General features: G+C 40.3%; 1 protein-coding gene across 5 annotated transcripts in view; it reads right to left on the reverse strand.

Annotated features, from left to right (window-relative positions):
• PPFIA2 (PTPRF interacting protein alpha 2) overlaps positions 1-16,117 on the reverse strand; it is a 282,744-nt gene that overhangs the window by 102,270 nt on the left and 164,357 nt on the right. For 4 of the 5 annotated variants that reach the window (XM_069955681.1, XM_069955675.1, XM_069955687.1 and 1 more), the window contains one exon: positions 2,081-2,155. In XM_069955681.1, the coding sequence (XP_069811782.1) occupies positions 2,081-2,155 (75 nt within the window). Of the gene's footprint in view, positions 1-2,080; positions 2,156-10,554; positions 10,660-16,117 lie in introns of those variants that run through there. The other variant, XM_069955692.1, reaches the window with a different exon arrangement.

Below are 16,117 nucleotides of genomic sequence, written 5' to 3' on the forward strand. Positions count from 1 at the left end.
GCATAACATGTGTATTGTTTTATATGCACCAGCAGCAATTTGTTAAAAAAAATGCTTAACACCGGACAACTTCTTTAACTACCTCTTGATACAGACAAGCCTCCAAAGTTAATAAAACACATGGACAGTACAGTCCGGGGATAGATGGAAACTTCAGCTACACCAAGAACAAAATCTACTCCAGCCACATCTGGAATGTGTCTATAATGAGTTTTGTAAAAAAGAAAGCAGTACAGAAGAAAAGTCAAGATTGCTGAGCCTAGTGCACAACATTCAATAAAAAACACAGTAATTGCTTTTTCCCAGAAGCACAACAACTTCGACTCTCTGTTGTGTTATTGGCATATGTGAACTATAGCAATGCACTATAGAATGTGACAATCTTTACCACCGCCACATAAAATCCAGAAAAGACTCTCCAGAAATTAAGACATTATTTAGGTTTCAGGAATAGAAAGCAGCATAGTTCTTGTACAATGTAGTTATAGATGAATGCCCACAGAATACTCAGAATTATTATACCCCCTTTGATCCACATTTTCCTTCATGGCCATTGATTCCTTCCATTTTACATCCCTTTTAGAGATGAGCAAACTGGGTTCGGGTTCGAGTCCATCCAAAGCCGAACGATCGACATTTGATTAGCGGGGGCTTCTGAACTTGGATAAAGCTCTAAGGTTGTCTGGAAAACATGGATACAGCCAATGACTATATCCATGTTTTCCACACAGCCAGGCCCTTAATGTTAATGACAGGCTGCACCAATCGCGCTGCAGCTTATTATTAACCCCTTAAATGCTGTGATTGTGGCGTTTAAGTGTAAGTGACAGGAGCAGCTCCTCAGGATCGGTATCATGTCGCTTTTACCATATAGTGCATTACGTAGACACAGGAACCCCCCAAAAGTTAGAATATTCCATTCTTTTTTTCCATTTTCACCAATTTATATATTCATAAATGATATTCTGGGGGTTCCATCATACATAGTATGGTAGAATGAAAGGCACCATTACAAAGTACACCTATTCCTGGAAAAAAAAAACAAGCCCTTACATGACCCTGTAGATAGAAAAGTGAAAGTGCTAGAGCTCTTAGAAGGGGAGAAGGAAAAAAAACGAAAAGGCAAAAATGAAAATTGGCCCATTGGACCCACTGGGTCACTTTGGGCTGAGTCCTCAAAGGGTTAAAGTTCTGGAGCGAAAATAGGATGGTCCTATGCATATTCGGATATGTGCTATTAAATAACAGTACTAGGTAACATACTATCCGTTAAAATGCTTTCTGCAAATCAGTGTAATTTTACATCCATTTTAGCAGACTGTTCCCACAAATGAGCATATAGTTTTACCCAGGGATTGGCATGGTCTAAAGAGCAACACCTGTGCCATCTGTGGTGAGAGTCGGCTATGGCATGTTGCCGGGGTCCAACTGCAACTCGCCGGAGTGGAGCTGAGCTCTGATCCTAACAGTTAACCATTTAAATAAAATAGAATATCAGCAAAAAATTAAATAAATACATTTAATTCTGCTTTGACATTGCATTCACTTCTATGTATTTTATTTTATTTTTATTTTTTTTTTTTGGGGGGGGGGGCATTTTTAGGGTGATTTATGTGTGTAGTTTTTTGTTTTTGTTTTGCTTTAAATATAGGGCACTTCAAATCCCCTTTAGAATTGAATTGGCCACTAAATTAATTTGAAAATAGAATTTTCTTGAAAATGTTAAAAAATGGTTAGGGGTTAAAGCATACCTCAACTGATTTTTCACAGTTGTCATTGTTCTATTACAAACAGATGCCATAGCACTAAAGGATGTCTGCTACCACACAGATTGACAAGTGGGTATTACTCCTTTCAATAAAGATGGTGATAAGTGCTTTGTCACCAGGCTTTGCAGCTTGCTCCACATGGAATAATCTAAATGAGGAGCTGACACACTTCTGACATGAAGTTTCAGGGCGCTGTGCTCAATGGTTTGTATAAAATATAAACCATCCATTTGTTGTCAATTTCCACAAATATGATGCACAACTTAAGTAAATAGAACAATCTTAAAGGAAATAAAGTATTTGATTTTTACCTCCTGGTTGGCAACAGCAAGTTCTTCTTCCAAGGCAGACACTCTCTCTAAAGAAACCCTCAGGCGTTCCCTCACCTGAAAAGAAAAAAAAGTGCAATATAATTTTTCTGTATTAGAATTTTCTGCTATTGGGTCAACAATATAGTGTAATACACTGACAGTATAATGAGATTTTGCAGGTTAATAATAAATGATTCTGACATTCTGCATAGAAAATATGACTGACAGCTGTGGCTATGGACACCTTTTGGGACTTTTTTTAATGAATTATTTAGGGATTAAGAAATGTGGTTGCTGAAATATCTACGTACTGTTGTACATAGCGAGCCGATCTCCATCCAATCCTACCTTCTTCTGAGAAATCCTCAACGCTAATGGTGTGTTTAGACAGAGAGATTTATCTGACAGATTATTGAAGCCAAAGCCAGAAACAGACTATAAACAGAGAACAGATCATAAAGGAAAGACGGAGATTTCGCGCCTCTACATAAATCTGGCAAACCTCAGCTCTGAAGGGACATTTTTATTAGGCCTAGCCTTCATAAATGTCCCACAGGCGTGGGGATGATAAATTTCCCCACAAAGTAAAAGTATTTTTTCGTCAGTCCTCAGATATAGAGCAAACAAAACTACACAGCTCTGCGGGACATCCAGCTTATAGCTCATCACCCTTGATAAAGCAATACCCGAAAAACATGTCGGATGAGTGGTGCGGTGGCCATATATACTAAGGACACGCTGTATAGGTAATGTGTATCAACCTTTGATGTTATTTATTTGTGATCATCCACTGAGTTACACCTCTGTTTTTGGATATGCCCAGTGCCCAGTATACATGTATATAAATTGCTCATCAGTATTTATTTATTATATTTATTGTTGTATCATGTAACATAATTTGCTACTATCCATACTTTCTTGGGAATTTGTATAGGCCTCCTATTATTTATGTTTTATTAATTTAGTTTTTTGAAATATATTTAATAAAAAATAAAATTTTTCTCACATTTGTTCTTGCATTTGTTTGGTTGAGGTTTTGTTTTGTTTTTGTTTTAAGGACATCCAGCTTATAGGCAAGAGGGGTCATCCAAGAGGGAGCATGCTGATTACTTTTTAGGTTGAGACTATTTTGGGGAGCTGGTGCTGGTTTTACCAAAGACTCACAAGTAGTGTTGAGTAAACTTTCCAAACTGTTCAGGTTCTGCAATGTTCTCCAAACACAAATGCTAAGGGTATGTTCGCACTACGGAATCAGTGCGGGATTTCAAGCGGAGTTCACAACGCGAAGTGCAATTGATAGCATATGAATATTGAAGTTCTGCCCGACATGTTAATTCTTTGGGCGGATGACAGAACGTGCGTACTCTGCACAGATTCTGCAGTGTGAACGTACTCTGAGGCGGCATCCAACTTCTTCAGATGCTGGGAGTCTCAAGTCTTCGAGGACATTTATCTACTTTTTTTTACTTCATAGCAAATATATTAAATTGAATAAAACAAAAACAATCTTGATTGGCTGAACAGTTTGGCTTCATGTAACATACCTCAAGAAGTTATTTTAACTTATGGCATATATATATATTTTTTTTATTTCTTAAGTTTTTTTGTGTGTACAGGAGTCAATAACAACTTGTGCAAAAAGGCATCAGTGAGATTAAAAACATTAACTATTTATAGAAAATGTAGACATGTAGGTAACATGGTTAAATAATTTATGTAGCATGACTTTATTTGAATTTCAAAATTTGAAAAGAAAATTCAGATATTTCAGGAAATTTGGAGGTTTTCTTACACACAAAAAATGTATCAACCAAAATTTACCACTAGGATAAAGTAGAATGTGTCATGAAAAAACAATCTTAAATAAGTAAGAGCACCCCAAAGCTATTGCTGCCTACAAGAACAAAGGTCATTCACTATTAATAGAAAATGTAAGATAAACTAAGCTAAGATAAACTGAAACTATAACCTAAAATGTGAAACTGAAAACAATTAGTGTTCCCTAGTAAGTAGACCAATTACTCTGCTGTCCATTGTTATAGCTGAGAGTCATCTGAAGCAATTAACACCAAAATGAAACTGATATTTTTTAATTAACAACACAGTTTGCTCTCTGGTCAGTGCTTAGATGAAATATAAATACACTATAGATTCAAACCAATTGCAAAACTTTAACTGTAATGACTAATTTTAATTTGCCTTTACACACAGAAATACTTTCTATTGTTGTCATCCTGTGGGCTACATGTGACTACACCTTCAATAAGCTATCACATCCCCATGTGCCCCTTACCACCCAGCCAACACAATTTCCTTTACTTGTTAAGGAAAAAACTTAGAAAAAAAACATATTTATAACTACATTTATTTAATCATATATTTAGCAATCTTCAACTGTACAGATTAAGGTGAACCAAGGTTCATTTTATGCCTCAATTTAGTGTTCTCGGGCCCTGAACTTATCCATTCACTTAAATGGGCTAACATACTCGCAGCAGTATTGTCATCCTGCTGCGAGTATGTCAAACTCAGCGCCATTAATCCCCGCAGCCCAGGTACATACTGTATCGGGTCCCCGCTCCTGCTCGCTTCGGGGGCTCCCGGCGGTCAGCACTGATTGGCTGACCGCTGGGAGCCCCTGCAGCAAGCCGGAGAAATCCGCTGCGGATACGTTACATGTGAAGCCATCCTTAAAGTGATATTGTCACCTCCTTACTCAATGTGCGGTTTTCTGCACCATCCACAAGCTTAAATGTTGCACATTTATATATACCTGTATAAAACTGTCATATAATCTGTCAGATATCTTTGCGTGTAAGAGGACTCTGAGATGTATAGGTGTACTTATTAAAGGGGCTTTTAAAGTACATTTTAAAAGGGAGGTATTACCAAAATTAGTTTTTACCATTCAGAGACAGATACTGGAACATGTTCTTAGTTTATAATCTTTTTCTAATTTGATTGTAATTTTTTAAAATTGTATTTTTAGTACATTATTATGAGGGCTGCCATCTTGCCTAAACTGTTTTTTACCGCATTTAGTGACATGTTTTATGGCAAGTCTCATGGAAATAGATTTGGTAAACTCCAAACCCAGATCCCTTTTCAACCCCCTATAACACAGACAGAACAGGAAGTCTCAGCTTCGTTTTAGGTCTAGTGGCCAAAATGGAAATGGCAATATTCTATTCTAATACAATAAAGGAGAATGGCTGTGGAGTGTATGAATTCTTCTCTTTTATTATTTTCTTCAGATTTTCCAAGATGATCATTAAGTATCACAATATGCTACAATAGCAATGACACTTGTTAATTATCTTTGGATCATGTCTTTGTGATTACTGTGTCTTAGTCAGAATGTTAAAGCGCTGATCTGAAAATGACAGAAGGTGATGGATCATAATGACAGCAATGAACATTTTCACATCTGGTGACAACCTGACATTCTATGGGAAGCCTTGCATACCAAGCAAATAGAATGTATAGCAAAAAAAAGTCTGACTCTTATTTTAAACATTTATTGTATCAATTCAATGCACCTGATAATCAAGCTCTAATGAGATATTTTGTGATTCCTAGCAGCATTGTGCTGCCATTGTCCATTGTAAGCAGGTGTGGCCTCATTCACATACAGCAACTAAAGTTAGAACACACTTTCAGAGTAAAAGAGGAATCTATCCTACTTATTTCCACAGGTTTGACATGGAAAAGCAGAAGATTTGCCCTATTAAAGTGATCCTGTCACCTCCCTTACTCTCACTTCATTTCATTGGGAACAGTGTCAACTAGGCGGGGCTTCATGGCAGTTGGGCCTCATCTCCTGGCTGGGGAGAGGGACCAACTGCCATGAAGCTCCACCTAGGTGACACTGTCCACTGATGAAATGAAGCAATTTTGGAGTAAAAAGGGGACACAGACAAGATTTATACAGGTATATATCAAATGTGCAGCATCTAAGCTTGTGGATGGTGCTGAGAACTGCACGTAGAGTAAGGGGGTGACAGTATCACTTTAAATGACCTGGGGATTCGTGTACCTAAAACACATAAACAACATATCTTATGTTTAAAGAGAACATGTAGTAAAAAAAAGAGATATTATTAGCATTCAATAGCTTAGGGTGCCCAGACTTTTTAAGGTTTCTTTATAGTTTATTTGACAATTCAGTTAATTGTCAGAGGGGCATGGACTTTTTATAAAGGAGGTTAAAATTAGAAAATGGGCGTGATTATACAGTCAGGGGTTTTGTACTAAAATGTTCATACCCCCTGACTGTATAATCACACCCATCTGTGGATACTCACTCTCATTATCAAAATTAACTAAATTAACTAACTTGTTAGGCAAATTGTAAACTCCCATATCTTGGGAATAGAAAGGTGTGTCAACAAACTGTAAAATGTGTGTAATCAGGGCACCCTACGCTATTCCAAATTAGTGATATCTCATTAGGGTGGCCAAATATACAAGAAGAACTTTTCTTTACTGCTGGATCAACCTCTGGCTCAATAATCCACATCAACAACTGCAGTGTCAGATTTACAAAAAAAAACAGGCTGGGAGTATGTTCACCAAGTCCCAAGCAAGTATCAAAAATGTCCCCAAAAATGTGTGGCTTCTAGCTTCCTTTGACTTCACCTAAAAATCAGCACTTCAAAAGAGAAGTGACATGTTACTTTTGCAGAGCGGACCCGCATGGCAGCTTAAAGCGACTTCTTGAAGCTAACTAACTTAATAGGTATCTGACATTCACTCATTTTTCCTCATCATCTCTCGCCTTATTCAATATTGTTTTACCTGCTGAACAATTCTGTGAAAACAAGGTTCCTTAGTTTCAGTTTTAGGTTTTGCTTCAGTCTTTGAAGCCAACTAGTCTGTTTGTTGGAGATCGTGAAACCCATGATCTCTGTTATTCTTTATTTTCGTTGTTTGCCCTATTCTTTCACCTGAGTTTACATCTACACAAAATTATATAAAACAGTTGATTTCTGGTAAATGCAAAGGACATCCTGTTGCCTACTGTATGTTCTTCATTGTTGTTGTCTTTCTGGAAGATGTTCTTCTATTTCTACTTTATCACAATCTATCCCAAATTTGTTTGGAAATACAAAGCAACTCCGTACCCACAATCTGTTTCCCCCCAAACCACTAGTACCTTCGGATAGCTGCTTTTAATCCAAGATCTATCCTGGGGTCCATTCGGCAGGTGATGCAGTTATTGTCATAAAAACGGCCGTAGTTTTGAGGTTTATGGCTGCTATGTACAATGCACACTACGTATCAGACAATGGGCGTTGTTTTTACATGAACATGTCATTTATTTCCGGTAATGTTCCAACTACGGCCGTGGATTTAAATGCGGCCGCGCACGGAATATTTATTTCTGCAAAATTAGACTTGATTTTGAAATAAAAAAAATTCTGTGTGGTTTATTGGGCTGGGCGCATGACTTGTTTCATCCCGCTCAGAAACAAGCTAGGAAGCAAAATTATACAACGTCCGTAGTTTCACGACTAGACCGTATGGCGATATTTCTATGGCCATAGTTTCAGGCGCACATGTCCGGCCGGGTGAAAACAACGGCCGTTAATTTACGTAGTGTGAACATAACCTTAAACTTGAAGCCCTTTGCCAAAGTGCGGTGGTCTAGAGTCTCTATGCATTAAGCTGGCACAACCTCTCTGTCCCTCCTCCCCGGCCACTTCACCATTAGGAATGCTCCAGGCAGGTATTTTCCTATTCATCACCTGTGTGCATACTGCACATGGGCTGGATCGTTAAGGCACCTGTGCAGAGGAATGGGAAAAATCCTGCCAGCAGCATTCCTAATGATAAAGAGGGTGGGGAGGAGGGACGGAGGGGTTGTGCAAAGTTAGGGCACAGATACTCTAGGCCACAGCAGTTTGACACAGGGCTGCAAGTTTAAAAGTTGTTTTTAGGACAATAACTGCATAACCTGCTGAACAGACCGCAGGACAGATCTTGGATTAAAAGCAGCTATCTGAAGGTACAAGTGGTTAGGAGGGGGCAGATTGTGGAAACAGAGTCGCTTTAAAAAAGTGCCTGAAAAACAGCATCCAAAATTCCAACGTGTAAAAACTGCAGTGATTTGCAAGCTGTTTTGGACGCTCTTTTTCCGTTTGGTGGATACATGAGGCTTTTACTAACTGTGTGAACTTTGGCTGTCCAGGCATGAACGGAATTGTAATTTTGTAACAGCTGGAGGACAGCAGGTTACTTATACCTACTCTATTGTATTGGCATTTCTGTGTTAGCAAAGATTTTAGAAGAGAAGGATTCAGGGGTAGTGATTTCTGACAGCCTTAAAGTGACACATAGATGTAAAGGGTAAATTTTATAAAGTTTTTATAACTTATTTTATATCATACGTCATGGTGCCTGTTCCAGTAAAAAGTGATCTTTTATCATCTGGGGATTGTGCTAAGCGCCACTTGTGCGAAGCGCTACTTAGCCCCACGCATAATGCCACCATCAGCCCTGCCCCTTGTGACGTCATCTGCACATAGGCACTGCCCCCTCCTAAGCCATTGTTATGGGTTGATCTAGAGGGGGTCGGGCCTAGATCTTCAGGCTGGCCTGTTCCAATGGCCGTCGAGGGGCAGGGTCTATGCACTGATGACGTCATGAGGGTGGGGCTAACAGCGGCATTGTGGGCAGGGCTAAGTGGTTCTTCACTGTGAAGCCACGGCCATATAGCACAATCCACAGATGATAAAAGATCACTTTTTACTGGACAAGCACCATGCCATATGATATAAAATAAGGTATGAAAACTGCAAAATTTACCATTTCCACTTGTGAAGAGAAGTCATAAAGCAAAAAGGGGGGGGGGGGGCAGTGTCACTTTAAGTCATCAGTGCAACCAAATGGTAGGGAAAGTAAACTGTAGCTAGAGGTAACCAGTAGGAAGACAAAGATTGTGATCCTGCTGTATAGAGCTCTGGTGAGACCACATGTGGAATATTGTGTATAAGTTCTGGAGACCTCACCTAAAAAAAGATATTGATAAAACAAAAAGCATCCAAAGGCGGACTACAAAAATGGTGAAAGTCCTTAAGGATAAAACATATCAGAAAAGAATTAAGGACCCAAATTTGTATTGTCTGGAGTAAAGCAGGAAAAGGGGGACATGACTGAAACCCTTTTTAAAATAGTAAAGACCCAAATAAGGTTCAGAAGGGTAGTGCTGTTAATAAGAAACCTAACACAAGTACTGTACCTTACTGAAAGAGTAGTAGATACTTAGAACAAACTACATGTCTTGGATAGATATACAGTATATCTGTCCCAAGATAATAAAGGAAATAACATAGGTTCAGACACTTTGATTATTGAATGAAATAAGTGACAGGAACGACCCTACATAGTAGCCTCTTTAATGTTTTAATAAAATAATATTGCAGAAAGCTTTTTATTCTGACATTTTAAAGAAGAAGCATCACTTTAGTCAGACTGGGTTAGACCTTTACTATCATTTTATGGGCTACAAATGCTTTGCAGTTTATATATAATGACAAATTTTAGGTAGTTATGGAGATGGAACAGATTGTTAGGTTGTTGTTAGCAACAGAGCATATGCCCTTGTTTCATAACGGTGCTAAATATATCTTCTCTACCTCCTAATGTTCCTGCCTGCGATGTTGGATTTACATAGTGCAGCCTCGCTTGCACAAACACTGGATAGTTTGGGTTAGTTTTATTTAAAGAAATGAGAAAGACTGAGAAAATTGTTAAGCTTCTAAAATTATAACCAATTTACAATTGGATCTAATGTCATTGTTTGTTATGCTTTTTCACCCTACAGTTATGTAAAATACTGTATGCAATGAAAAATACTGATCAGGACAAAATTAGAAAAAATAATGGACTTTATGAAATCACTAGTGTACATCATAAAGGGCAGATCATAAGTGGTGCCAATGTCATTTTAATTTTTTATCGGGAGTACCCCTTTAAGCCCATGAAAATCCCCTCCATGGTGCATACATATTTCTCATTCTCTCCATTTTAGGGACAGGGCTAGAGCTGGGCTGTGTACCAGTAACACACACAGGACTTCCTTAGTTCTCTGGCAATCACAGAATAGTACATACTCTGTTATGCTGTGTAATGACAAACTGCTGGTGAAAATGCACTGAACTGAACAGGCTGGGACTGCAATATGGTATGCTAAACACATTACTACAAATGTCATGTGGGGCAAAGGGATTACTCAAGCACTGGTTTTGTGAAGTTCTATGTGAGCAGAAATGAAAGAAAGCAGAAGCAAAGCAAGAAAGAAAGAGGATTACACTATGCACTGAGCTGCTGCTGAGAAGCCAAAGAGAAGGGGAAAGGAGGGTTCATACTGCAGCACTCTAGACATACAGAAGTAGATACACTGGTATTTCCACAAGGGACAGCTGCTGTGAGCTTTATGGTGGGACAGATATTAGAGAGAAGCCTTGATTTACCTTTAGACAGACTGGTTCAGCTTACAGGTACACAGCCCAGACTCTCTCAGTTGTGATCTCTCTTTCACATGCACATAGCACATGCTAAGTCCCACTCATGAAGACTTTAAAAGCAGTTTTTCTCTGTTGTAAGGAGCTATTACTGGTAAATTAAGTGATCTACAAATATGATAGAAATCAAACAGAGGTTTTAAGCAACAATGACTATTTAACAGTGTTTTATATGGTGTGTTTTCCTAAATCAGAAAATCTCCCAAAGCGTTTAGCTAAAAGATCCATATGCTCCATTGCCTGACAGTAAAGAAAAACAGACATTTTGGACTCTGTATAAGTAGTTTCTGAGAGCGTTTCATGTATATGTTGCATGACCTGCAGCTAGACAGAGAAGCAAACTGAAGAGTGACGCTCACAGTAAATCAAAGCTCAAAAGCTTTCATTTAAAGCATTATGGTCATTTGCTGTAACTCCTGAGGTGCCCTCAGACGCGTTTAAGACTTGCTGTAATCCTAAGATACAGCTGGGGGCAGTGGCCACAACTGACTTGTTTGCTCCATTGACTATAATGAAGCAAACAAGTTTTATTTCAATGACAGCCAAGGAGAGATGCACACTGCCGAACACCATGTAGGAAGTGACAGTGCCCAATCAACACCACCAAGGCCATGTCCCAGCCTCGTTGCATTGTCAGGGGGACAGTAAATAACAGCATCACACTGTCAGCAGTGCGCTGTTAGCATGGTGCTGAGAAAGGAACACCGAAGAAGTGAGGCCAAGAGCAGAAGCCGAAAAATGAACCAGCACAGACAGCTTACTAAATGCAATACGTCTAGTAAAGCATAGAAATAAAAGAGAAAAAGAGAAATGTAGCTCACTTGAAGTTTTGAAAAATGTCTTGCTACATTGAATGCTGTTTGACTTACCCAGGACTAGATCCATCTTTTCCCAGCACTCGTGGAGAAAAAGGCACGCAGCGGACCAGACTTCAAAGCCCGCAGCCTCATGAGCAGAATGCAGATAGGAACAAAGCGATTCACTTCGTTCCTACTGTAGATTTGCTCATCTCTAATAAATATTCTACACAGACAATGTGTAGTTACTGCATAAAGCAAGACCTAGAAAGTCAACTGTGTCGACACCTAGAGCCATTAATTCAACCTAACTGCAGAGGACACTCAGTTTAAAAGAGGTATTCCCATTTGAACAGGCCATAAATGTTTGATAAATTCAGATGTATCATAGTTACATAGTTACATAGTTACATAGTTAATACGGTTGAAAAAAGACACATGTCCATCAAGTTCAACCAAGGAGGGGATGGATACAGGGAAGGGGGAGGGGTGATATGTTCTATACATATGCATCTATATTATTTTGGTCTAAGAACTTGTCTAGCCCTGTTTTGAAGCCCTCTACTGTTTTTGCTGTGACCAGATCCTGTGGTAGACTGTTCCACAGATTCACAGTTCTCATGGTAAAGAAGGCTTGTCGCCTCCGGAGATTGAACCTTTTTTTCTCCAGGCGGAGGCAGTGCCCCCTTGTCCTTTGAGGGGGTTTTACCTGGAACATCTTTTCCCCATATCTCTTGTAGGGGCCATTTATATATTTAAATAAGTTAATCATATCTCCCCTTATACGTCTCTTCTCCAGACTAAACAAATGTAATTCTTTTAATCTCTCCTCATAACTAAGATGCTCCATTCCCCTTATTAGTTTAGTTGCCCGTCTTTGTACCCTCTCCAGCTCTAGAACGTCCTTTTTATGAATCGGGTTCCAAAACTGGACGGCATACTCCAGATGGGGCCGCACCAAAGCTTTATAAAGCGGTAATATTATATCCCTGTCCCGAGAGTCCATGCCTGTTTTAATGCATGACAATATCCTACTGGCCTTAGAAGCAGCTGACTGACATTGTGTACTGTTCTGTAGTCTATTATCTACAAGTACACCCAGATCCTTCTCCATCAGTGACTCTCCCAGAGTAAATCCCCCCAGGACATATGATGCATGCGGGTTATTAGTACCCAGGTGCATAACTTTACATTTATCCACATTGAACCTCATTTGCCAAGTGGACGCCCAAACACTCAGAGTGTCTAAGTCATCCTGTAACATCTGCACATCCTCCATAGACTGTACTGTACTACAAAGCTTGGTGTCATCTGCAAAGATAGAAACATTGCTGTTAATTCCATTCTCAATATCATTAATAAACAAGTTAAACAGAAGAGGGCCCAGTACTGACCCTTGGGGTACACCACTTATTACCGGGGACCATTCGGAGTAGGAATCATTGACCACCACTCTCTGGGTACGATTATTAAGCCAGTTTTCAATCCAGTTACACATTAAATTTTCCAAACCAATAGACTTTAACTTACCCATCAGACGTCCATGAGGAACTGTGTCAAACGCTTTTGCAAAATCCAGGTACACTATATCCACAGCCGCGCCGCCATCCAGGCTTCTACTTACCTCTTCATAGAAACATATTAGGTTGGTTTGACAGCTTCTGTCCTTAGTAAAACCATGCTGGTTATCACTTATAATACTATTAGCCACTACATATTCCTGGATGTAGTCCCTTATAAGCCCCTCAAATAGTTTCCCCACAATGGACGTTAAGCTTACGGGTCTATAGTTACCTGGGGAAGTTCGAGAGCCCTTTTTGAAGATCGGCATTACATTTGCCTTACGCCAGTCCCTCGGCACAATACCAGTAAGCAAAGAATCACGGAATATTTCATACAAGGGTAGTGAAATTACAGAACTGAGTTCCCTAAGAACTCTGGGGTGCAATCCATCAGGCCCTGGAGCTTTGGTTACATTGAGTTTGTTTAATTTATCTTGGACCATATCTATAGTAAACCAGTTCAGTACATTACATGTGTTAGCAGCACTGGCCCCACCCACCTCAGTACTGGCCCCACCCACCACAGCTCCATCCTCTTTTGTATATACAGAACTGAAGAACCCATTAAGTAACTCAGCTTTCTCCTGATCCCCAGTTATTAATTCCCAGTCGCCATTATTTAGGGGTCCTACATGCTCTGACCTTGGTTTTTTTGCATTAATATATTTGAAGAATTTTTTGGGGTTTCTTTTGCTTTCTATAGCTACCTGCCTTTCATTGTGAATTTTTGCTGCTTTTATTACATTTTTACAGGTTTTGTTGACTTCTTTGTAATGTTTAAATGCTACAGCTGACCCCTCTGATTTATATTTTTTGAATGCCCCTTTTTTCTCATTTATAGCCCTTCTAACCTCGGTTGTAAGCCATGTGGGATTGGATTTTAAACGTTTATATTTGTTTCCCATAGGAATATATTTGGCAGTACAGTTATTTAATGTGGATTTGAAGATTTCCCATTTATTAGCTGTATCCGTATGTGACAGCAGCCGCTCCCAGTCTATGCCCTGAAGTTCTGCCCTTAACCCAGGAAAATTGGCCCTTTTAAAATTAAGAGTTTTTGCCCTCCCAACATGTTTTTCTTTTCTACACTTTAAGCTAAAAGTCACTATATTGTGGTCACTATTACCCAGGTGTTCATGGACAGTGACATCCCCAACCAGCTCAGCGTTGTTAGAAATAACCAGATCCAACAAGGCATCACTTCTAGTTGGCTCCTCCACAAACTGGGCCAGAAAATTATCCTGCAGGAGGTTAAGAAATTCCCTCCCCTTTGTGGTTTTAGCTGAACCGTGACCCCAATCTATATCTGGGTAGTTGAGGTCCCCCATTATCACTACTGTTCCCTCCCGGGCAGCCCGCTCTATTTGTCTATTCAACTGGCCATCTACCTCCTCAGTAATGTTGGGGGGTCTATAGATTACACCAAGAATAATTTTTTCACTCTTTACCTCCTTCTGTAGTTCTACCCATAATGCTTCCACATCATCACAGTCATCGCCCACTATTGCATCTTTTACACTCACTTTAATATCATTTCTGACATACAGACATACTCCTCCTCCCCTTCTGCCCACCCGGTCCCTTCTGAACAACGTAAATCCCTGAATATTGACAGCCCAGTCATGTGAGGAGTCCAGCCATGTCTCAGTCACACCAACCACATCAATGGACTCCTCCAGAACCAAGGCCTCCAGCTCCCCCATCTTGCTGGCTAGACTTCTGGCATTAGTTACCATACACTTTATATTACCATTGAGTTTAACCGCTTCATTATAAGAAATGGGAATTATTACTGTGCTGTGGCCACAATCATCCTCACTGTTCATCCGCAACATATGGATCTCCCTATGCACTGTTTTTATCCTCCCCCCACAGGACCCTTCTCCTCCCTCCTCATTGTTCTGTCCCCTCTCTAACCTATCCACCACTATAGTACACACTACATTGTCCTCCCTCCACATCCCTAGTTTAAAAACCCCTCCACCCCTTCTAGGATTCTCTCCCCCAGCACAGCGGACCCCCTTCCATTAAGGTGCAAATTATCTGCGGAAAACAGTTTGTACCCCAATGAAAAGTCAGCCCAGTGCTCTAAAAACCCAAACCCTTCTTCTCTACACCACGACTTGAGCCATGCATTTAACTCCCTAAGCTCCCGCTGTCTTTCCTGCGATGCGCATGGCACAGGCAGTATTCCAGAGAATACCACCTTGGAGGTCCTCCCCTTCAACTTAGCACCTAGTTCTCTAAAATTATTTTTAATAGACCTCCACCTACCTTGTATCCTGTCATTGGTTCCCACATGGACCACGACAGCTGGGTCATCCCCAGCCCCCCCAAGTAATTTATCCACCCTTTCCACCACATGCCGAACCCTGGCACCAGGGAGACAGCAAACCATTCGGTTGAGGCGGTCTTGGCGACAAATTATTCTATCCGTCTTCCTGATTATAGAATCCCCTACAACCACTAGCTGTCTAGGCCTACCTACATTACCATCCCGCCCACTACTAGTTGGACTGTTCCCCCGGCTGTTAGAGAGAACAGGTTCCACTAGAGCTGCCATTTCTGACACGGATGCCCTTGCATCATCACCTAACTTGGCAATTTTGCTTGGGCATATAGTAGGAGAAGTGGCCTTCCTTTTCTTTGATCCCTTACTGGTCCCTCTAACTACATTAACCCAGCTACTTACTTGGGCCTCTTGATCTATATCACCACCCTCCATCTCTAACCCACTAACTTCCTGCTCAGTGAGCCGAAGTTCCCTCTCAAGGTGGCCAAGTTCCCTCAGTGTTGCAATATGCTTCTCCAGATCTCTAACTCGAGCTTCTAGATGGGCAACATGCTCACATCTGTCACAGCGGTACTCACCCTGGAACACCTGCTCCAGTTGTGCGTACATGCGGCAGACTGCGCACTGAATGAATCCTTCCATCTCGCTAGCCATCATCCTCAGTGCAACAAAAACAGCGAAAAAGAAAGAGATTTAGCACTTACCAGAACTTGTAACTCCTTCTTTCAACTCCTTTTTTAAACTCCACTTATTTTCAACCACTTGTCAGCAAGCACAGTGAGCAAGCACACACAGTGAGTGCTGAGCCTTGATTTAAGCACCTGAGATCAATTAACCCCACCCCCAGGTGCAGAGCAGAC

The sequence above is a fragment of the Dendropsophus ebraccatus genome, chromosome 1 (assembly GCF_027789765.1).
Source record: "Dendropsophus ebraccatus isolate aDenEbr1 chromosome 1, aDenEbr1.pat, whole genome shotgun sequence".
Taxonomy (NCBI): domain Eukaryota; kingdom Metazoa; phylum Chordata; class Amphibia; order Anura; family Hylidae; genus Dendropsophus; species Dendropsophus ebraccatus.